Source organism: Monodelphis domestica, chromosome 4 (genome assembly GCF_027887165.1).
Source record: "Monodelphis domestica isolate mMonDom1 chromosome 4, mMonDom1.pri, whole genome shotgun sequence".
NCBI lineage: Eukaryota > Metazoa > Chordata > Mammalia > Didelphimorphia > Didelphidae > Monodelphis > Monodelphis domestica.
This window is the reverse complement of record NC_077230.1, coordinates 87,766,262-87,787,732: the sequence shown is the minus strand read 5'-3', so window position 1 is coordinate 87,787,732 and position 21,471 is coordinate 87,766,262. Positions and strand designations below refer to the sequence as shown.

The 21,471-nt window shown below is 48.6% G+C and overlaps 1 protein-coding gene across 8 annotated transcripts in view; it reads left to right on the top strand.

Moving 5' to 3' along the window:
* The window catches only part of SEMA5B (semaphorin 5B), a 206,703-nt gene extending 191,284 nt beyond the window's left edge, over window positions 1-15,419 (top strand). For all 8 annotated transcript variants that reach the window (XM_056793543.1, XM_056793538.1, XM_056793540.1 and 5 more), the window contains 11 exons: window positions 5,456-5,573; window positions 5,686-5,867; window positions 7,242-7,385; window positions 7,791-7,938; window positions 8,733-8,958; window positions 9,222-9,440; window positions 10,742-10,912; window positions 11,274-11,423; window positions 11,795-11,839; window positions 12,349-12,560; window positions 14,545-15,419. In XM_056793543.1, coding sequence (XP_056649521.1) covers window positions 5,456-5,573; window positions 5,686-5,867; window positions 7,242-7,385; window positions 7,791-7,938; window positions 8,733-8,958; window positions 9,222-9,440; window positions 10,742-10,912; window positions 11,274-11,423; window positions 11,795-11,839; window positions 12,349-12,560; window positions 14,545-14,703 — 1,774 coding nt within the window. In that variant the 3' untranslated portion in view covers window positions 14,704-15,419. The remainder of the gene's footprint in view (window positions 1-5,455; window positions 5,574-5,685; window positions 5,868-7,241; window positions 7,386-7,790; window positions 7,939-8,732; window positions 8,959-9,221; window positions 9,441-10,741; window positions 10,913-11,273; window positions 11,424-11,794; window positions 11,840-12,348; window positions 12,561-14,544) is intronic.
* The last annotated feature ends 6,052 nt before the right edge of the window (window positions 15,420-21,471 follow it).

The following is a 21,471-nucleotide window of genomic DNA, read 5'->3' as shown; positions in this document are numbered from 1 at the left end:
TTTCTCTAGCCTACTGTATATTAAGAATTCTAAGTGAATACTTAACGTAACTATATTAATACAGAACACATAATAATGACGGGTGTTCGTGCATAATTGGTGTTATTAATTATTTATAACTTATTCATTTTCTTCATCACTTCTTAAGTCTAGACAGTCAACCAGATGGGACTCAAACCCTGATTTGTAGTATTCACAGGTTTCTGGGGTATAAATGCTTGTGTTGGAAATTTAACAAGCTGACTCCAGTGTACCTGTAGGTATACCATATACTAGGAAGCTCTTGGAGTGGATGGAGTCCTTGACTTGGAGTCAGGCAGATCTTGGTTCAAATTCTATCTCAGATACTGGTTGTCCGACCAGGAGCAAATCAATTCTCTGGCACTCAGTTTCCTGATCTGTAAAATGAGGAGTTGGCCTCTAAGGTCCCTCCCCAACCTTATGTCTGCTCTCAAAGCCTGTATGTGTTACCCCTCCTCCTGCATCATGAGCTTCCCTACCAGTGACATGCCAGGAGCACTCTCCATGCCCCCAGCCCCCATGAAAGCTGCTCATTTTGAGGATCTGGAGGCTGCAATAAAGACCCAGGTGTCTGCAGTTCCCAGTTCTTCACAGTGAAGTCTTCTCCTCATGCCCCTGGATCTATATTGTCTCTTTTCCTTTCTGTGCATGGTGATGGATCATAAATCTTGATTTAATCCATTTCTGTGGGCAGTATCTCCCCTGGCTAAAGCCTGCCTAGTGAAAATTTATTTTATTATTTCCCCAAAGGGGGGAAAAACCATACAATAAAGGAATCACAGTGGAAAAAGAAATCAAGAAAAAAGTTCTAGGATATGAATTGGAGGCAGTTTGTGGAAAGAGGGCTAGACTAAGAATTAGGAAGACCTAGGTTCTAATCCTACCTTAGATATTTTCTAGTTGTGTGATATAGGCAAGATAATCAGTGGACAAGCATTTATTGAGCACCTACTATGTGCCAAATTATCCCAGGTTTTAAGGAGTTTGCATTTTAATGGGAAGACAAAATGATAAAGAAATCTAAAGTGAATAAATACAGAGAAGTGAAATATGAGGTAGTTAGGCAGGGAAGAAATGAATACCCTAGGGAGATCAAGGCTCCTGGGGCAGCTGGGAACTCAGTGGTAAAAGAGCCAGGTCTGGAGAAAGGAGATTCTGGGTTCAAATCTGATATCAGATACTTATTAGCAGTGTGATCTTGGACAAGTCAATTGACTCCAATTGCCTAGCCCTAGAACCACTGTTCTACTTTGGAACTGATATTTAGTATGTATTCTAAGAAAGAAGGTAAAGGGGAAGGAAGGAAGGAAGGAAGGAAGGAAGGAAGGAAGGAAGGAAGGAAGAAAGAAAGAAAGAAAGAAAGAAAGAAAGAAAGAAAGAAAGAAAGAAAGAAAGAAAGAAAGAAAGAAAGAAAGAAAGAAAGAAAGAAAGAAAGAGAGAAAGAGAGAAGAGAGAGAGAAAGAGAGAAGAGAGAAAGAGAGAAAGAGAGAAAGAGAGAAAGAGAGAAAGAGAGAGAGAGAAAGAGAGAGAGAGAGGAGAGAGAGAGAGAGAGAGAGAGAGAGAGAGAGAGAGAGAGAGAGAGAGAGAGAGAGAGAGAGAGAGAACTTTCCAAAGGTCTACTTAGAGGACGCTTTGCTATTTAAAGGACTCTGTGAGATAGAGGTGAGTGCACTTCAGGCATGGAGGATGTCCATGGAACTGGCAGATGGAATCTTATTAATCAGTTTGGTGGGATCACTTAGTGGGGCTGGTGAGGCCATGCTTGGGCTGGCTAACATTCCAACAAGGCTAGAAAGGGAGATTGGGGCCAGATTTTGAAGGGCTTCAAAGGCCCAACAGGAGTTATTTTTTATTCAATCTTAGAAGCCCTAAAGAGCCAATAGAGTTGACTGAGTAGGGGAATGGCACTTAAGGAAAACTATTCTGATGGCAGAGTATAAGGCAGGGGTCCTCACACTTTTTACACAGGGGGCCAGTTCACTGTCCCTCAGACTGTTGGAGGGCCGGACTATAAAAACCTAACCCTAACCAGGCAGCAGTATACACAGTGCAGAATCCCCTCCCCCAGATCGCCACTCACCATGCTGACTTCTTCCATTGTGCAGCCACATAATCCTTTGCATGGTGCCTTGTTCTCATTCAGTTACTCTCAAAACAAGGCACCACGCAAAGGATTATGTCACTGAAAGTAGTACAGTATGTGAGCAATGCCATGCTTTGCAGTGCTGCCACATATAGTACTCCTCTCACTGACCACCAATGAAAGAGGTGCCCCTTCCAGAAGTGTGGTGGGGGCTGGACAAATAGCCTCAGGGGGCCACATGTGGCCCCAGGGCCATAGTTTAGGGACCCCTGGTGTAAGGTAATGAGAAATTTGAAGCAAGGAGACCAATTAGAAGGCTGTTGCAATCATGTAGGTAAGATAGGATTTGAACTAAGATGATAGATGTAAGTGGAGAGAAGGGGTCAGCTATGAGAGATATCATGAAGGTAGAATTTATGTGAAATGAGGAAGGTTGAAGAATCGAAGATAATACTGAAGTTATGTACCTGGGAGTCCGGAAAGATGGTGGTGTTTTTGACAGAAATAGAAAATCTGACAAAGGGGAGGGTTTGGAGGAACAATAATAAATTCAGTTCTGGACATGTAGAGTCCAAAATATCTCTGGGACATCCAATTAAAAGTGTCCATTAAGGAATATGGAAATAAGTGTTGCATGATAGTGCATGTATAACCAATAGCAACTCCATCTTGGGGAGAGGGAGGGGAGGAGAGAGGAAGAGAATTTGGAACTCACAATGTGAGAAAAACGAATGCTAAAAATTGTTCCTACATGTAATTGGGAAAAAATATTATTGCAAAAAATATAAATGTGTCCATTAGGTAACTGATGATGCAGGACTGAAGCTCAGGGCTATAATTCAGGGAAGTGCAAAATTTCAGGGCAGACAGCAGTTGTTTCTAGCTGGGATGACCAGCATTTTTCCAATTTTGTAACATTGCCTTCTTCCCTGGTAGCTCCAATTGAAAGGAATTTGGCCAGTGGGAGGTGGAGTAGATATATGTAGGACCAACCAGCTACCCTTTTGAAATTTTATTTTCTAATTTCAAACTTAGGAAATACCAAAAGGAAATGTAAAGTAGAACAGAAAAAGGGAATTTTACATGTGAAACCACAAATCTCTATAATGTATAACTTGCTTTTTAAAAAGTACATAATAACAGCATATTACTTTCAAAATTGTAGTTGTCTTAATTTCCTTCTAACCTTCTCTTCTCTACTATCTGCTTTTAGAAAATATGCTTCATTCTCTTTTCCCTTTTTTTTTGCAACACCATCATGAGATCCCTTTCTCCTTACCACTCCCCAAAAAATGGGGAAAAAAACCCAAAGCCATCATAATCAGTAAATATAGATGGGCAAAAGAAATCCACTTAATGGTCTTGCCTAAAAACATGTATCTCATTTGGCATTGAATCCATCTACACTCTGCAGAGACTGACTGCATAGCTCCTCATTGGGGCTCTGGAATCATGGTTGATCATTGTATTGATTGGAGTTCTTCAATCTTTCAAAGTTGCTTTTCTTTATAATGTTATCACTGCTGTATAGATTGTCCTCTTGGTTTAGCTCACGTTACTTTGCATCAGTTTGCTCAACTTTTCCCATGTTCTTTTAAAACAATCTGTAACCATCATCATTTCTTATAACTCAGTTACATTAACTCATCATAGTTTGTTCAGCCATTTTCCACTGATAAGTGCTTCCTTAGCATCTAGTTCTTTGGCACTAGAAAAAAAAATTGTTGCTTTAAATATTTTTGTGCATGTGGGTCTTTCTTCTCTTTCTTTTGTTTTTTTTGGGGGGAAGGATATAAGCTTACTAGTGGTATCACTGGGTCAAAGGATATGCCCAACTTAGTGTCTGAGTACAATTCCAAGTTGCTTTCTATTTTTTAATTTTTTAATTTTATATCTATTTTACCAACTACATGTAATAACAAAATTTCACATGTTTTTCTAAGTGATATGATTGAACTTGTTTCCCTCCCTTCCCTACTCCTTCCCATAGCTGGCAAACAATTTGATCTGGGTTATATATGTATTATCATGCAAAAACATTTCCATATTGTTCATTTTTATAAAATCAGAAACCCAAAACACATACCCAAATAAGCAATTGAAAAATCATACACTTTCATCTTCAATTGGGGAATGGCTGAACAAATCGATGCAATATTATTGTGCTATGAGAAATGATAAGTAGGATAATTTCAGAAAGAGCTGGAAAGATCTGCAGGAACTGATGCAGAGTGGAATAAGCAGAACCAGCAGAACACTGGACACAGTAACAGCAATATTGTATGATGCTCAGCTGTGAAAACCTGGCTACGCTCAGCATCACAGTGATCTGGAAGAATGATGAAAGACATGCCAGGGAGTGCTCTCCACTGCCAGAGAAAGAACAGTCAGAGATGAATGAATGAATGCGGCTCAAAGCATGCTCTCTTTCACATCGGTGCGCTTACAGTTTTATTTGGGGCTTTTAGTTTTATATACAATGTATATAATGTATACAAATATACAATATATATACAATGGCTAACATGGAAATGTGCGTGATAACAAAAATAAAAATTTAAAAATAAAGGAAAATACATAGTTCCTCTCCCCCTTGTGTAAGAAATGCTCCTAAGTAGGACAATGGACATGGCTGTTCATTTCCCTCCAGAACTTCCAACGTCCCCTTCTGAGATCTTCAGGCAAGCTACTTTCTCTCTGCTAATCACCTCACAGTTACCTGAATGTGTATTTCTCTAGTTACTAGCGGTTTGGAGGATTTTCATGTGGAAATTTTATAAATGTCTTCCATTGAGAATAGTCCATTCATATGCTTTGACTATCTATTGGGGAATGGCACATTTCTATATATTTGGGTAAGTTCCTTATATATCTTGGATATGAAGCCTTTATTGGAGGAACTTACTGAAAACTTTTATTCCAAGTTAATAAAAGTAATATGTAATTGCAACGTTTATGTTGGGCCTTTTATGTACCAGGTATTGTGCTAAGGGCTTTACAAATATTCTCTCATTTGTTCCCCACAACAACCCTGGGGGGTAGGTGCAATCCTTATCCCCATTTTACAGATGAGGAAACTTGGGGCAAACAGAGGTCCCAGTGACTTGCCCACATCCCACAGCTGGATTTGAAGCCAGGGTTTCCGGGCTCCAAGCCCGGTGCTCTAATGGCTGCATCACCACTTTGCTTATTGCTTTTCTAATTTCAACTATGTTGATTTTCTTGGTGCAGACCATCTTCAGTTTTGTGTAACCAGTGGCTAGGGCCAGCGGGCTGTGGCTCATGGGGAGTGGCTAGGATGGGAGAAGGAGGTGGTGACAAGGACTCTGTCTCAGTGTTTTTGTCCTTCAGGGAGTGCCTGGGGGCCCGGGACCCGTACTGTGGCTGGGATGGGAAGCAACAGCGCTGCAGCACCCTGGAGGACAGTGCCAACATGAGCCTCTGGATTCAGAATATCACAGCCTGTCCAGTGAGGAGGCTCCCCCACCTGTGACCCTGACCTGCCCCTCGTGCCTGAGCACCCTGCCCCCTCCCCCCTTCTTCCTGACCTCACAGAGGCTCTAAGACCGGTTTCTTTGCAGGTGCGGAACCTGACGTGGGACGGGGGGTTTGGGCCATGGTCTCCATGGCAACCCTGTGAGCACGTGGATGGAGAGAACTCGGGCTCCTGCCAGTGCCGAGCTCGAGCCTGCGACAATCCCCGTCCCCGCTGCGGGGGACGGGCCTGCCCAGGACCCACCATCCATGTGGCCAACTGCTCCAGGTGTGTGAGAGGCAAGGAAGCTGCCCTGGGATGACGGAAAAAACGGCGTGCCCAGTGGCCCCACGTTGGCAGGGGCACCCTGAGCCCAGGGTCTGGGTACCCATGGCAGATGCTCTGTCAATTTACGCAGAGGTCACGGCATTCCTGGAGTTGATTCACTCTAGACTCGCTCTCAGAAGACTAACTGATAGGTCAGAATAATGTATTAATTTATCGGGAAACTATACCCAATCTAAGAACTAGGACAGGTTGGCACCGACCACGCCGCCCAAGAGACTCGCGTGATTGGAGCTTATTCAGACAGCAGTCGAAGGCGGTCAGAAGAATTCCACAGTGGGTTCTCTCCACCACTTTATGCAGGCTTTGTACTATAAGCGGCCCAAGTATTATTGTCCCCTTTTCATAGATGAGAAAACTGAGGGTTGGGGAGCGCGATAATTTGTCCATGGCCATGTAGCTAATGTTTCCACAGCGGCACTTAATGCTGGCTCTGGGCCGGTGATATTTTCTACGCCATGTTGCTCCTTATAAAGCAAGAAGTAGGGGACGCAAAGTTGCAGGTTCTAAGTGGGGACCTCGGCCAAGCGTTGGTGACCCCGGGGATCGCCCTTTTCCACCATCAGGGAGCAAACAAACAAACTGGGATGCGTGGGACGCTGGCGCCTCCTCTCCCCTGGGCCATTCTGGAGAATCTCAGATTTACTCTCCAACTCATTGTTCTGTATTCTTGAGCCAGTCCCCAAAAGCTCTCGCTGGAGCCCAGAACGGGCAGCTGTCTCCCCAGGAGCTGTATCACAGCTTCTCTTACACCATTTACCACTTCAGTGAAGTCTGTGACAGTAGGTGTGTTTCCAGTCATGGGGGTGGAACGGGGAGTTCAGGCTGCCCTCGTCCCAGGAGGCGAGCGTGTGAGGTCCTCGAGGGCAGGGACCTTTGCCTCTCTCCGCCCCCTACGGCTTAGCCTGATGCCTGGCACGTTGTGCCGGCTTAATAAATAAGTGATTATGGATTGACTTGGGTATTGACTGGGAGACGGAAGGTAGGAGTTATTTTAAAATGAATAGAATTGGACCTGGAGCCTCCCATATAAGGATGGGACAGAGGAGAGCTAGGAGCGGCCGCTGCCCCATCGTTCCATGTGATGGCTACCCTTCATCTGTGTGGCTGCAGAGGTAGGTCTGGGAAATTCCGGGCCAAAGGGCCGCATGGGCAGCATTTATCGGGTTCTTGCTGCCCGCCAGGCCCTGAGCTCAGCTCCGGGGAGTCAGGTCAAGGATGAAACGATCCCCACTCCCAAGGAGCTTATACTCTAATGGTAGAAACCAGACTGAGGACGATTCTGATGCCTGAGACGGGCCTTCTTGTTTCTACCAGAAATGGCGCGTGGACCCCGTGGTCATCCTGGGCCTTGTGCAGCACCTCTTGTGGGATCGGCTTCCAGGTCCGCCAGCGGAGCTGCAGCAACCCAGCTCCCCGGCACGGGGGCCGAATCTGCGTGGGCAAGAGCCGGGAAGAGAGGTGAGTGAGGGTGAGGGGCAGAGCTCAGATGTTCAGGCGGGCTGGGGGGCAGAAGAGGGGTACTACAAGGTAATTCTTGTGTGGGTGGAAGCTTCCAAGTCCTCAGAAGGAAGCATGGATTAAAGTGCCTTTCACGTGCCAGGCACTGCACTAAGTGCTTTATAAATTTTACCTCACATTTGACCCTCACAATATCTTTGCGAGATAGATCTTCTCTAGGAAGTTGCTGACGCTGGATTTGAACTCGGGTCTGGGTCCACCCTCATGGTTGGCCAGGTCTCTGTGGTGCCCGTTTCCTCCCTGACTGAGTCGTCTCCTTAGCCCTCGGTCACCCCTACTCCAGCTGTCTGAACCTCATGATGATGTCTTGCTGGGCTCTATTGCTCTCCCCAAACCTCTCCCCAGGTTCTGCAATGAGAATAGCCCCTGCCCTGTCCCCATCTTCTGGGCCACCTGGGGCTCCTGGAGCAAATGCAGCAGCAACTGTGGGGGCGGAGTCCACTCCAGGCACAGAGTCTGTGAAAATGGGAATTCCTGCCCAGGTTGTAGTGTGGTAAGTGGGGAAGAAGGACGGAGAAAGAAGCCTGGGAGGAGCCTCAGGGCTAGCACCATAGATGCAAATTACAGTGCTGAAAGGGATCTTAGAGATCATCTAGTCCAACTTTTCTCCCTTTTCTTCTTTTAAGTTTTCCTGATGTTCTTTTCTCTTAAAAATTTTATTTTAACAATTACCTTCCCTCTTATAATCCATACTGTGTATTGGTTCCAAGGCAGAAGAGCGGTAAGGGCTAGGCCATGGGGGTTAAGTGACTTGCCCAGGGTCACACAGCTGGGAAGTGGCTGGGGTCAGATTTGAACCTAGGACCTCCCGTCTCTGGGCCTGGCTTTCCATCCACTGAGCTACCTGGCTGCCCCTCCTTTTCTCTTGTTTTTCTTAATTACTTTCACTTCCACGTGAGACCCCCTCACCCCATACCCCAGCCACGCCCTCACCCTCCCACTGTGCCCCCCTCTCCCACTGTGCCCCCCTCTCCCACTGTGCCCCCCTCTCCAGGGCAGTAGAACGCTGGGTCCAGTGGAGCAAAAGAAACCATCCTGGGGCCACGTTTGAAGCTGTGTGCTTCTCTCTGTGCCCGGGGCCCCTGGGGTGCTCGGAGGTCATCACAGTGCTGCGCTGACAGACTTCTGAAGTCTCACGACTTTTCCATCCCAGAGTGTGTGTGGAAGCAGGTCTCCATGGGCCGCTGCTCTCTCTGCACCTGTTCATCCACGCCCTGCACCGTTTTTCTGGGGTTCTCTGACCGTGCTAGGCCCCGGGTGACGGCATCCCTTCTCCTTCTTGGGCAGGAGTACAAAACGTGTAACCCCGAGAGCTGCCCCGAGGTGCGGAGGAACACCCCCTGGACCCCGTGGCTCCCCGTGAACGTGACCCAGGGGGGCGCCCGCCAGGAGCAGCGATTCCGCTTCACGTGCCGGGCCCCGCTCCCCGACCCTCACGGCCTTCAGTTCGGGAGGAAGAGGACGGAGACCCGCTCTTGCCCCGCCGATGGCTCCGGGGCCTGCGATACTGACGGTGCAGCCCTGGGCTCTCCCCCTACACACGTCAGGGTGGGGAGGCCTGGGAGTGCAGACTGTTAGAACCAGGAAGGAGCTTGGGAGTCCTTTAATCCAGCCCTGTCACTGTAGAGATGAGGAAACTGAGGCTGAGAAGGGACCTATCCAAGGCTAAAAGGCCGGTCAGTGCCCGATCTCTCATCTCTGGTTAGGTCTGATGGCCACATGGAGCCTCGGCCAGGCCTGCTGCCCTCCTTTGTGACTCGGCCCCTCTCTCCCTAGCCCTGGTGGAAGATCTCCTCCGGACCGGAAGTAATGCCCCCCATGTGGTGAGCGGGGGCTGGGCTGCCTGGGGACCCTGGTCATCCTGTTCCCGAGACTGCGAGCTGGGCTTCCGAACCCGGAAGAGAACCTGCACGAACCCAGAGCCTCGAAACGGAGGCCTGCCCTGCGTGGGAGACGTCACCGAGTATCAGGACTGCAACTCGCAGCCCTGCCCAGGTGCTCCTTTCCGGTCCTAGCCAGCCTTCAAGTACATCCCTCCCCATGATCCCAGCCCCACTCCCTCTGCCAGCACCATGCCCGCCTGTAGAGAGGGCCAGAGCCAGGGGGAGGGGAGAGAGCACCTGAATAAACAGGGAATAGAGACAAGGGGCAGGTACAGGGAGGGGCTGGCAGCCCTCCGGCAAAAAATGGCCGAGGGGGCAGCTGGCGGCAAGAGGCAGGCCCGGAGAACAGCTCACGTGACAGGAGAGTCCCCGCCCCCCTGTGTCAGGTGATGCAGAAAGGTCCAGGAGAATGGCCCTGAAGGGAAGGCCGTTCCTTTGGAGAGGGCAGTTTGGGTGCAGGGAGGGAAGAGGGTGAGTACAGACGGCTTTTTCAGGTTTAGCGGACCAGGGACGCTCCTGGAAGAGAATCAGCTGGGGAGTGCATGGAGATTAGAGAGAGTCGGATGATAGCGGGGACAAACCATTAGAGTCAACAGGAAGAGAATGAGATCAAGGAGACATAGGTGGGCTTGGCCTTGGCAAGGAGAAGAGCTGCCACTTCATCAGAGACTGGACTAAAGGATGAGATGGTGGGGGGTCATAAAGGGGAAAGAGGGAGCTCTTGGTACACAGCTTCATTTTTTTCAGTGACATATGAGGCAAGCTTCTCAGCTGACATTTCCCCCATTTATACCTTATTATGAATTAGGGATGTTGGGACATTTTTCTAACCCGAATCTAAACATGGGACCATTTTTCTTGGGTCCAAGTAGGTGGGAGGCATGGGCATCTAAAAAGGATCATGACATAGATAAAAGTGGGAAGGGGGAGAATGGTATAGTGGGAAAAGTGATCAAGAGTAGTCAAAGGATCTGGGTTCAAATCCCAATTTTGTCTCTAAATACCTGCAGGACTTTAGGCAAATAGGTTTAATCTCTCTGAGCCTCAGTTTCCCCATTGATAAAATGAAGAGATCATACTAGATGATCTCTAAAATTCATTCCAGGGGTAACTAGGCAGCACCGTGTATAGAAAGCCAGGCCTAGAGATGGGAAGTCTTGGGTTCAAATCTAGCTGCAGACACTTCCTAGCTGTGTGATCCTGGGGAAGTCACTTAACCCCAATTTCGTAGCCCTTAACCCTCTTCTGCCTTGAAACCAATATTCAGTAATGATTCTAAGATAGATGGTAAGGGTTAAAAAAAAAGTCCATTCAATTTCTAAATCCATGATGCCACTTACAATCCTACATATTACAGACTCTTCTCCATACCCAAGTTCTCTATCCCAGCATTCATTGTCTCTCAACTTGCAGTACGTGGTGCGTGGTCATGCTGGACCCCATGGTCCCCATGCTCAGCCTCTTGTGGGGGAGGCCACTATCAGCGGACACGTTCCTGTACCAGTCCTGCCCCTTCCCCTGGAGAAGACATCTGCATTGGGTTGCACACAGAAGAAGCACTTTGTGCCACCCAATCCTGCCCAGGTAAACATGGGGATTATAGGAAGATGGATGTCAATGTCATCAAATGGTGGCTGAGCCCCAAATCTGCCACTTGCATGCAAAGACTATGACAAAGAGATAACCTGTGCCCCCTAGCCCTTACCTTCATTCCTCTGACTATTTCTTCATTCATTTAGGCAGAATATATTGAGTGCCTGCTATGCTATACTCTGATGTTGGGGCTGTAGGCAAAAGGAAAAGTTTAAAAACCATTCAAAGAGCTTATCAGTCAGACCTTGTAATAATGAGGGAGAGGGATTGCGGTGGGAGCAGAGAATGAGGGAAGATATGGCTTGGAGCTCAGAATGGACCAAAGGCAGGTTGACCCAGGTCTTGCCCCCAGGTGGTTGGTCATTGTGGGCTGAGTGGAGTGTGTGTGGTGAGGATGGAACCCAGAGCCGGAGCCGTGACTGCGAGGAACTTGTCCCTGGAACTGCTCCCTGCCTGGGCAATGGCAGCCAGATCCGGACCTGCCCATACAGTGAGATCCCTGGTATGGATGGCCAGATGTTCAGGTCTTCTTTATCCCATTTCTAGGACCCCAGATTCCTCCACACTGGCATCATCTTTCCTCCTGGAGATTATTTACTCTGTATGGGCTATGATGTGGGATCAGGTTGGAAATTTTTCAAGAGAAAATCTCCCCTGAACCGCACATAGCTCCCTCCAAGAGAATGGGAAGGGAGGGTGGGAGAAGTCCAGTCCCCATGCATCCCCATCAAATACACTATGGATGAGTCCCGTTCTTCCCCAGGCAGTAGAAGTAGGAGCCCCTTGCCCAGAACCACAATGATCCCCAGTGATTCTTGCAGGTCCATTTCCCAGTGACCAGTCCCCAAACCCCCTCCACTTTTGTTATTGCAGTGATCCTGCCTGCTTCCAGCATTGATGATGCCACCAGCTGTGGAGGTAATGCTGACACCACTGCCCCAGCAATAAGCCTTCCCCTTAGATAGATCTTGCAACAAGAGAACTCCTATGAGACTTGCCTCCTTCCGGAGATCAAACCTTCCTCTGCCCTCCCAACTTGGAGCCTCCCACCCCAGACCGGCACGACTTCCCAGGAAGCGTGTGCCGCTCAAGCCTGGTATTCCTGGTTGGATTCACTCCTCTGATTTGGGGGTTGTGGTGAGAAGGGAGGAGAGGCCTGGCTGTCCCTGCCAGACCATGCCAACCTGTAAACTCTTTTGTCCTTCCAGAGAGACCCTTCTAGTCTTTCACTCTCCTAAGATGTCATAGCTTCCCCTTGACTATTGTAGGTCTTCCCTCCCCTGTATTTCATTTGTTTCCTACCTCTTTTCCCCCACCCTATGCTCTTCTCTATCCCTGAAGGCCTTCCAGAATGCACTTGAGGGTCCTCTGGTACCTCCTTCTCCATCATTCTCCCCCGATATTTCCCATTTCCCTCTCTCATGCAGGGTTCAGCCTTATCCATTTGGTGGCTACTGGTGTTTCCTGCTTCTTGGGCTCCGGCCTCTTGACCTTTGCTGTCTACCTGTCCTGTCAGCGCTGCCAGCGGCAGACCCAGGAGTCCACGCTTGTTCACCCCACCACTCCCAACCACCTGAACTACAAAAGTGGGGGCGGGGGCACCCCCAAGAATGAGAAGTACACACCCATGGAGTTCAAGGTGGGAAACTTCTCTCTCCCATTCCTCTTTGAGTTTGGCAACAAAGAATGAAGGAAAGAGTTCCAGTTTTGGTTGATGCTTGATAAGACATGGATTATCTCCTTTGAGAAGGATCATGGTGGAGTGGAAAGAGGCATGGCTTGGGAGTCAGAAGGCTTGCTTCCAAATCCCAGCTCTGCCATGGTAACTTGCATGATCTTGGGACTCTGGGGTCTGTAAGTAGCTTCTCTGGACCCCAAATGTATGAAATGGAGGAAGAGGGTGGTAAGAGACTTGTGCCTATACAGGATCATAGACACTCACAAAAGATCAGACACGCATTCACAAGTTTACACACAATATGGTGTCGTGGATTGAGGAAGGAAGGATTGTGCCAGGTGTTAATGTTTACAATACTGTCATTTGGGGGGCAGCTAGGTAGCTCAGTGGATAGAGAGCCAGGCTTAGAGATGGGTGGTCCTGAGTTCAAATGTGGCCCCAGACACTTCCTAGCTGGGTGACCCTGGGAACATCACTCAAGCCCCATTGTCTACCTCTCACCACTCTTCTGCCTTGGAACCAATACATAATATTGATTCTAAGGTGAAAGGTAAGAGTTCAAAAACAAACAACCCCCCCCAAATATTGTCATTTGATTTTTCACAACCACCCTGAGGGAAAGGTGCTATTATGTCCCCATTTTACAGTTGAAAGACTTGTAAGAGGTGTGGTGTACTAGGTGTCAGATCAGGAATGGAGAAAATGGGATTCCTTCCCCTGCCTGGCATAGTCTAGCTGAGGGCCTGTGACTGAGTGCCACGTCTGACTGATGGGGGGAAGTAGTTTTTCCTGAAAATAGTTGTTGATTCCATCTGTGTGCTTTGTATATTGTCTGACACTGCCACGGGCTAGATGGCTTCAGAAGGTCTTGGGTTCTGCTGAGTCTGGCCCCATCACCAGCATTGCACTAAGAAGGTCAAACCTGCTCTCTAGATTCTAGATCTCCACCTCCTGGCTCCCTTTAAGCCCCAATTAAAACCCCATCTTCTAGATTTTAGAAGGTCCGAGGTTTCTGCCCTCCCTCCCATCCCCTCTGGCTTTGCTATTGAAATCTTTTCCATCTTTCCATCACCTTCAAAAGCTCTTCTCCAACGCTCCTCCCCCAACCTACTCCTTACCTAGCAAGTTATCCAAACCTATCTCCCACCCCATCACTTGCTTATCTTGTTCTTGACCCACTTCCTTATGTTGCCCCAATCCATCTCCTCTGTCCTCCTTTTCTCTTATCCTGTATCATTTTTCCCATTGTACTTTTTTTTGCCCTTATCTTCTGTCAGACTCAATACTGTGTATGGGTTCCAAGGCAGAAGAGCAGTAAGGGCTAGGCAATGGGGGTTAAGTGACTCATCCAGGGTCACACAGCTGGGAAGTGTCTGAGGCCAGATTTGGACTTGTGACTTCCCATCTAGGCTTGGCTCTCAATCCACTGAGCCACCCAGCTGCCCTGAAGCTTTTTTTTTTTAATTTAAGAAGAATCATTAATCATTAAAGCAGACCATATTGTGATAACATCTACAATATACATGGTATGCTACTAGGCTGAGTGAGGACACTTAGCCTCTACCTCCACAAATACTTAGTTCTGTGACTTTTTAATTTTTTTTCTTCCATTTTAATGAAAACCCTTACCTTCCATCTTGGAGTCAATGCTGTATATTGGTTCCGAGGCAGTGAGGGCTAGGCAGTGAGGTGAAGGGATTTACCTCCGGGTCACACAGCCAGGAAGTGTCCGAGGCCAGAGGGCCTGGCTCTCCATCCACTGAGCCACCTGGCCGCCCTCCCCCACCCCCCATTCCAATCCCCGTTCTCTTGCTTTGTACCCATTCTCTTGCCTCTTCTCCTTTTTCCTTTCTTTCTTCCGCTGGCTGGGGCTGGTTCCCGTCTCTCTCTCTCTCTCTCCTGGTCTGGGCTGCGGAGGATGACCGCGTCTCTCCTTCTCCCGCAGACCCTGAACAAAAACAACCTGATCCCGGACGACAGGGCCAACTTCTACCCGCTGCAGCAGACCAATGTCTACACGACCACCTACTACCCCAGCTCCCTGGGCAAACACAGTTTCAGGCCAGAGGCCTCCCCAGGACAACGGTGCTTCACCAACAGCTGATGATGGCGCCCTCGGGGGATGGGCCTCCAGGCCCGTCACCATCCCGGGCACCAGAGGGCGGCACTGGGCTCCCTCGTCCCTGCCCAGCGAGCCCTGGGACCAGACCGCCCCCTCTGGGGAGGGGAGGACCGGCATGACGTCCTTGAGGACCGGGTCAGGGTTGTGTGACCTCCGGCCGAGCTCCGAGGGTGGGCCGTGCCCCTTCCCCGCCTTCCCCGCTCACTACCCTCCGGCCACACATCGGACACGGACCCACCAAGACGGGAGGAACGGGAAGAGGGTGGGATAGTCTGATTTGGGCTGAAATGACCCTTGCTCTGGCGGGCGCCGACAGACGGCTGCATCCCATCCCTACTTGTGACAGCAGGAAACGGCCCCCACCTCCGGCCAGTCCCACTTTGGAAAGGAACTGAAAAGACAAACCATCTATCTATATCCGAGGGCCCAACCAGAGAGCTGGGCCGCGGGGCCTCTGTCTGGGTCCTGGGCCCCCTCGAGGCCTTGCCTTTGTCCTGCCCCAGGCCGTGCCTTTGTCCCACCTTCTCCTGCCGGGGAAGAGGCAGGTGCTGGCAGCCTCCCGCAGCGGCCCCTCCGAGGACAGGCTCCCCCGCACCTGGGCCGTTCCACATCCTTTCAGAACCCACGAGATGAGCCGCTGCGGCAGTGACGGTGGCAGGCCGCGGCCTTGTTCATTAAACATTATATCCAGCCTCTCAGAGAATGCTCTTTGGTGTCATTTGTGTGTGGGTGAGCGAACGTGGGTCAGAGGCAGAAACGGGAGGACTGGACAGCCAGTTGGATGTGTAGAGCCAGGAAAAGGTCGAGGTGAGGCCGCAGATCCGGGTGAGTAGCAGAGGGGGGGGCTCTAGAACAGAGGTTGGGGGGAGGAGCTAGCAAGGTCTGCTTTAGACAGTCCTTTGAGCTGCTTGGGGGGAGTCAGAAGACCTTAAAGAGCTCCTCATCTAATGGGGAGACGCATGAGGTAAACGAGGACAGGCTCATGACATGGTCCTGAGGAGTCTGAGGCAGGAGAGAACCGAGTGAGTGCTTCAACTTCTCACTAGCACGGGAAAGGGGGAAGAGGGAGAGCAGGGAAGAAAAGGGGAGAGACCGAGGAGAGGTGGAGGACGGGCACCGGCAGAGTCACAGACACGAGGACGAGATAGAGATTGGGCAGCCGCATCCACCGTGGAGTGCCATTTCCACAGCTATGAAACGAGGCCACGGATCTATTTCCAGTTCTTCATGCAGTTCAGGATGTGCTCAAAGCCCAAGAAAAGGGGGCCGGCATGCCCCAAAGAGAATGGAGGGGCAACTGAAGAGAGTCGGAGGCCCTCGGCAGGAAGAAAAGTCCCGGCAGCCCCGGGGGACCTTGGAGATCCGGCAGGCTCTTCCTCAGTAGAATGTCTTCCTTCTGATCTGTGTTCCACATCTAGACTTCATTGCCAGCTCTTGGCGTTTCTACCTTCACTCGGTCTTTTTCTTTTGGTCTTTCCTTTTCTCCACTGACCCAGCCGCAAGTCTAATCCAGACCCTCTTCACCTGCTCCCTGAATCGGGTTGTGACTGGTCCCCACCTCGTCTTTCCTCAGGACGATCCATCCTTCACCCAGCTGCAAAGGGAGTTTTTCTATAGCCTGCGTGCCCCCCGAGCAGCTCCAGAGACCCCCAGGACCCCCGGGAGCAAGTAGAAGCTCCTGTAGTGGGACTTTAACGCCCTTCGTGGCCCCCTCCTCCCTTCAAGGCTCTTCAAACAAGATTTCCGTTGCTGCATAGAATGTTCTCTTGGGTCTGCTCATTTTGCACTTCACAATTTCATTTAGGGTTTTTTTATCCCGCTTGTTATTTCCTACAATGCGGTATTCCGGCACCATCATATGCCATAACTTGTTCAGACTTTCCCCAGCTGATGGGCATCCCCTCAATGTCTAATGCTTTGCTGCTGCCACAAAGAGAGCTGCTAGAAATACGTTAGAATATATAGGTAGGGGTAGGTAAGTGGCTCAGTGGATGGAGGGCCAGGCCTAGAGAGGGGAGGTCCTGGGTTCAAAGTTGACCTCAGACACTTCCCAGCTGTGTGACCCTGGGCAAGTCATTTAACCCCCATGGCCTAGCCCTTATGTCTCCTCTGCTTTGGAATAGATAGTATCCATTCTAAGACAGGAGGCAAGTGTAGAGCATAGGGGTGCTTTGCCTTTTTTCTGATCACTGTATGAAATAGCCCCAATAGCGGTTTTAGAACTCTGGGCATAATTCCAGGCTGTTCTCCAGAATGCTTTTCTCATCATGTCTTCCTTCTCGGCACGCTACAATCCTGCTGAATTGCTTCTCCTTGCTAGCCTGTGCAGCGGCCATCCTTGATGTCTGGAACGCTTGACCCCCCTGGCCTCCAGCCCTTGGTTTTCAGGCATCCTTTAAGACTCCGCTCCAGCCCCCTTCTGCACCTGCTCCTCCTCTTGCTCCGGCCCCTTCTCCGCTGGATCATCCCCCCACCCGGGTGACTTCTCCTGTCTTCTCCCTCGGTAGGATGTGAGCCTCCGGGGCAGGGACTGGGACTTTCTTATTCGCCCAGAACGCAGGAAGCACCTCAAATGCCTGCAAGGCGACGTCTCAGTTCACAAAGCATTTCTACCTCCTCTGCTCTTCCCAGAAGCCCCAGGAATGGGCAGTGAAGCCGGGGCTGCTGGGAGACGGCGTCTGCCTGGCGGTGATCGTTACAATGAGAAGGATCAGCCCCTTGTGCAGACGAGGAAACAGGTTTGGAGAGACCGAGTCGTCCCAGGTGGGACAGCTAAAAAGTGGGCAGTCAGGAATGGAATCCCATTCTTTGACTCCCAGCCCGGAGTGTACTCCTGCTGCACCACAGCTGACCCAATAAGGTGCTCTTTGGCTGATGGACGAAGAGCAGTTGTTTTCTATGTCCACTGGGAACAAAGATGAGGGGAAACGGGTGCCTGTAAATCCGGGAGGACTTGTGATTAAACAAGAGCAAGTACTTCCAGAAAGGGCACGCGGGGCAATGCAATGAGGAATAATGGAGCTTCCCGAGGCTCCTGGGAACTTGGGAAGAGACAAGAACTCTCATTGGGGGCGGCAAGCGTTTCTCCTCACCCGATGGCGGGGGTGGCCTGGTAACTATTTAACAATAGGCTCTTGGAAAAATAATAAAAAAATAAAAAAACTCTCCGACAGGGGAACAAACATGTACGTTTAATGGGCATCATTAACGTTTCCTCCATCACTTTCTTAAGCCTAAACAACCAACACAACAATGAATCAAGCCCTGATGGGTAGCATTTGCTGACGTCTGAGTTGTAAGTGTTCACAATGGAAATTTAAGTTCTGGTGAAATGGCACCCTCATCCCCCGGCGGCTGGTGAAGGACCTTACAGGGCTTTCTTAGAAAGAAATGCTTGTTCCATTCAAAGAAGCGGACCTCCTTCCCAGTCTGCCGTCTGTTCTGTGAATCAGAAAGGAGCTAGTGGAGAAGAGAAAGATCATATTTCAGTGGTGTCCCTGGGTTTCCCGATAACTCCTCAAGACCCAAATAGGAAAGACCACAGAGGGGGCCTTAAGGGTGATTTGATGTGGTTGGTGCTATGACTGATACTGATGAAATAAATGGTTGAGCTTGGTGCCTTCCCTACCATCCCTTCCTTAATTCCCTCTGAGACTTCCCTTCACTGGTTTTTACCAATAAACCACACTAATCTATTTTACTGGTTAATGTTATTTAACTCTTTTAAAAGTGATACTTCTGACAATAAGAACTAAGGGAGGGGGAGCTAGGTGGTACAGTGGATAGATAACCAGGCTGGGGGTCAAATCTGGCCTCAGACACTTCCTAGCTGTATGACCCTGGGCAAGTCACTTGACTTCCATTGCCTAGCCCTTACCACTCTTCTGCCTTGGAGCCAATACACAGTATTGATTCTAAGATGGAAGTTATGGGGGAGAGACAGACAGACAGACAGAGAGAGACAGAGAGCGCAAATCTTTTATCCTAGTTAAACAAAACTACAATTTACGCCACACTGATTGGTTCACATAGAGTGGGGTCATGAATGCAATCTCCTCAATCTCTAACTGTCCTCTCTGGCAGTTCCTTCTCTGTTTTCTCTCTCCTTCCCTCTTCTTAAACTATCGTCAGGGACATCCATAGAGGATGGCTGGGGTTGGGTACTTTGAAGGTGGGGGAGAGAAAAGAGGCAAATTACTTTCAGTACGGACCAGCTGGAGATGTGCAAACGAATCAGGGTAGCAATGGGTTGAAAGAGAAAGACCTGATGGATCCTGGGAATATCACTGAGCAGTGGATCGTAGATTATGAGCTAGAAGGGGTCAGCTTTGGAGATCATGAAACACAACCTCTATTTCATGCCTAAAGAAACGGAGCCCACCCTGCACCAGGTTAAATGGCTTGCTTAATAAGGTCCGTCAGATAGCAAAGAAGAGAACTGAGATTTTGACCTTGGATTCCAAATCCTGTGGTCTTCCCATGAGCTGGTGCCAAAATAAAACAAAACAGACAAAACCTGAACAACCCACTCAGACACTACTGTGCGATGTGCCCTGCTCTATTCACTTGTCACCAAGGTAACATGGGATAGGAGTGGGAAATGGGACCAACTACTCCATACCTGCTCTCCCCACCTCACCCCCAATCCAGGATGCAGGCTGCCTTTCTGTGACTTGAATTTCCTTGGTTGCTTCTTCTTTTGAATGGATCAATTAACAAGCATTTATTTTCTTTCTGCATTCCCAGTTGAATAGAAAGAAAAAAGTCCTGTGAAAAATATGCAGTCAAGCAAAATCAATCCCCACATTGTCCTTATCTAAAAACATGCTTCATTTTGCATCTCGAATCCACCTCTTCTCTTGTCAAGAGGTGAGCATCATGCTTGACCATCAGTCCTTTGGAATCATGCTTGGGCATTGCCGTGGCCAGAATTCGTAAGCATTTCAAAATTGCTTGTCTTTGCAATGAATTATCTGAAATTTATTGAAAACAACAAATTGTTTTCCTAGTTCTATTCCCTTGACTCTATATCAGTTCACATCTGTCTTCCCAGGGTTTTTGAGAGAACCCTTTTTGTTGTAGTATGTCATACTTTATGTAACCTTTCCCCAGCTGATGGGCACCCTCTTAGCTTCCACTTCTTTGGCACCATCTAAAAGAGCTGCTATAAATATCTTTGTACATATGAATCTTTTCCCTCATTCTTTTAGCTCTTCATGGCATAGGCTTAGCTGAGGTATTGCTGGGTCCAAAAGTATGCACAACTTAGTGACTTGGATTCCCCTGCTTTTTTAAAATGAAAACAAAGACCAAAACAAACAAACAAACCCTTACCTTCTGTCTTAGAATCAATTCCAAGTATCAGTTCCAAGGAAGAATTGGTAAGGGCTTGGCAAATTAGGGAGAAGTGACTTGCCCAGGGTCACACAACTGGGAAGTATCTGATGCCAGGTTCAAACCCAGGATGTCCCATTTCCAGGCCTGGCTCTCTAAAAGGAGCCACTTCTTTTAAAAATAAAAATAAAATAGAAAAAAGCAATTCAATAAAATGGAGTTTGATCATCTATGCAATATTCGAAAACTATGGTTTCCTGAAGAATGGAGGAGAGAAGATTTTCTCATTTCTTCTTTGAGAAAATCTTGGTCATTATTATTTACACAACATTCATTTTCATTTTTCTTGAAGTTGTGGTCCTTTTTCTTGAGTTTATATATGTATATATATATGTGTTCTTGGTTCTATTTACTTCACTCTGCTTCAGTTCATACAAGTCCTCCTATGTTTCTCTATATTCTTCATGCAATAGTGATTCAGGAAAAGACAAGGCAAATTTAGTCTTAGGTTTGCCTAAAAAAAAAAAAATTCTATCTTTCTGCCCCCTACCTGCCCCAACCCTTTGTTTTTTGCTATTATGCTTTCTGATAGCTTTTGGTTTTGTATCATCTTCATTTCTGAATCTATCCTTTTGGCTTCTCTTCTCAGGAAATTATACCTTGTACCAAAGAGAGAGAGAGGGAGAAAGGGGGGGGGGAGGGAGGAGGGATGGAGGGATGGGGGAGGAAGAGAGAGAAAGAGAGAGGGGGGGAAGGAAGAGGAGAGAGAGAGAGAGAGAGAGAGAGAGAGAGAGAGAGAGAGAGAGAGGGGGGGGGGAGAGGGAGAGGGAGAGAGAGAGAGAGAGAGAGAGAGAGAGAGAGAGAGAGAGAGAGAGAGAGAGAGAGAGAGAGAGAGAGAGAGAGAGAGAGAGAGAGAGAGAGGGAAGAGAGAGAGAGAGGGAGAGAGAGAGAGAGAGAGAGAGAGAGAGAGGGAGAGAGAGAAAGGGAGGGAGAGGGAGAGAGAGGAAAAGAAAGGGAGGGAGAGAGAGACAGAGACAGAGAGGAGGAGGAGGGAAGAGGAGAGAGAGAGAGAGAGAGAGAGAGAGAGAGAGAGAGAGAGAGAGAGAGAGAGAGAGAGAGAGAGAGAGAGAGAGAGGGAGAGAGAAGAGGGGGGAGACACCATTCATTAAAACTAACCAATACATCAATCAAATTTGACATTTCTTGGCTGCTTCTTAGATTTGTTACAAATTGTTACCAATCTCATTCTGTTGATCAAGGTTGTTCTTGATGTCTGTTTTCACTTGGACTCCCCTCCCCCCCCCCCCCATCAGGGTTCTGAGATGTGTTGCCTCCCCGGGTTCCATTTCCACTTTTCTGCTCTTCTCTCTACATTTATTCCCTAAGGCAGCTCAGGCACTTTCAGTGATTTCAGAT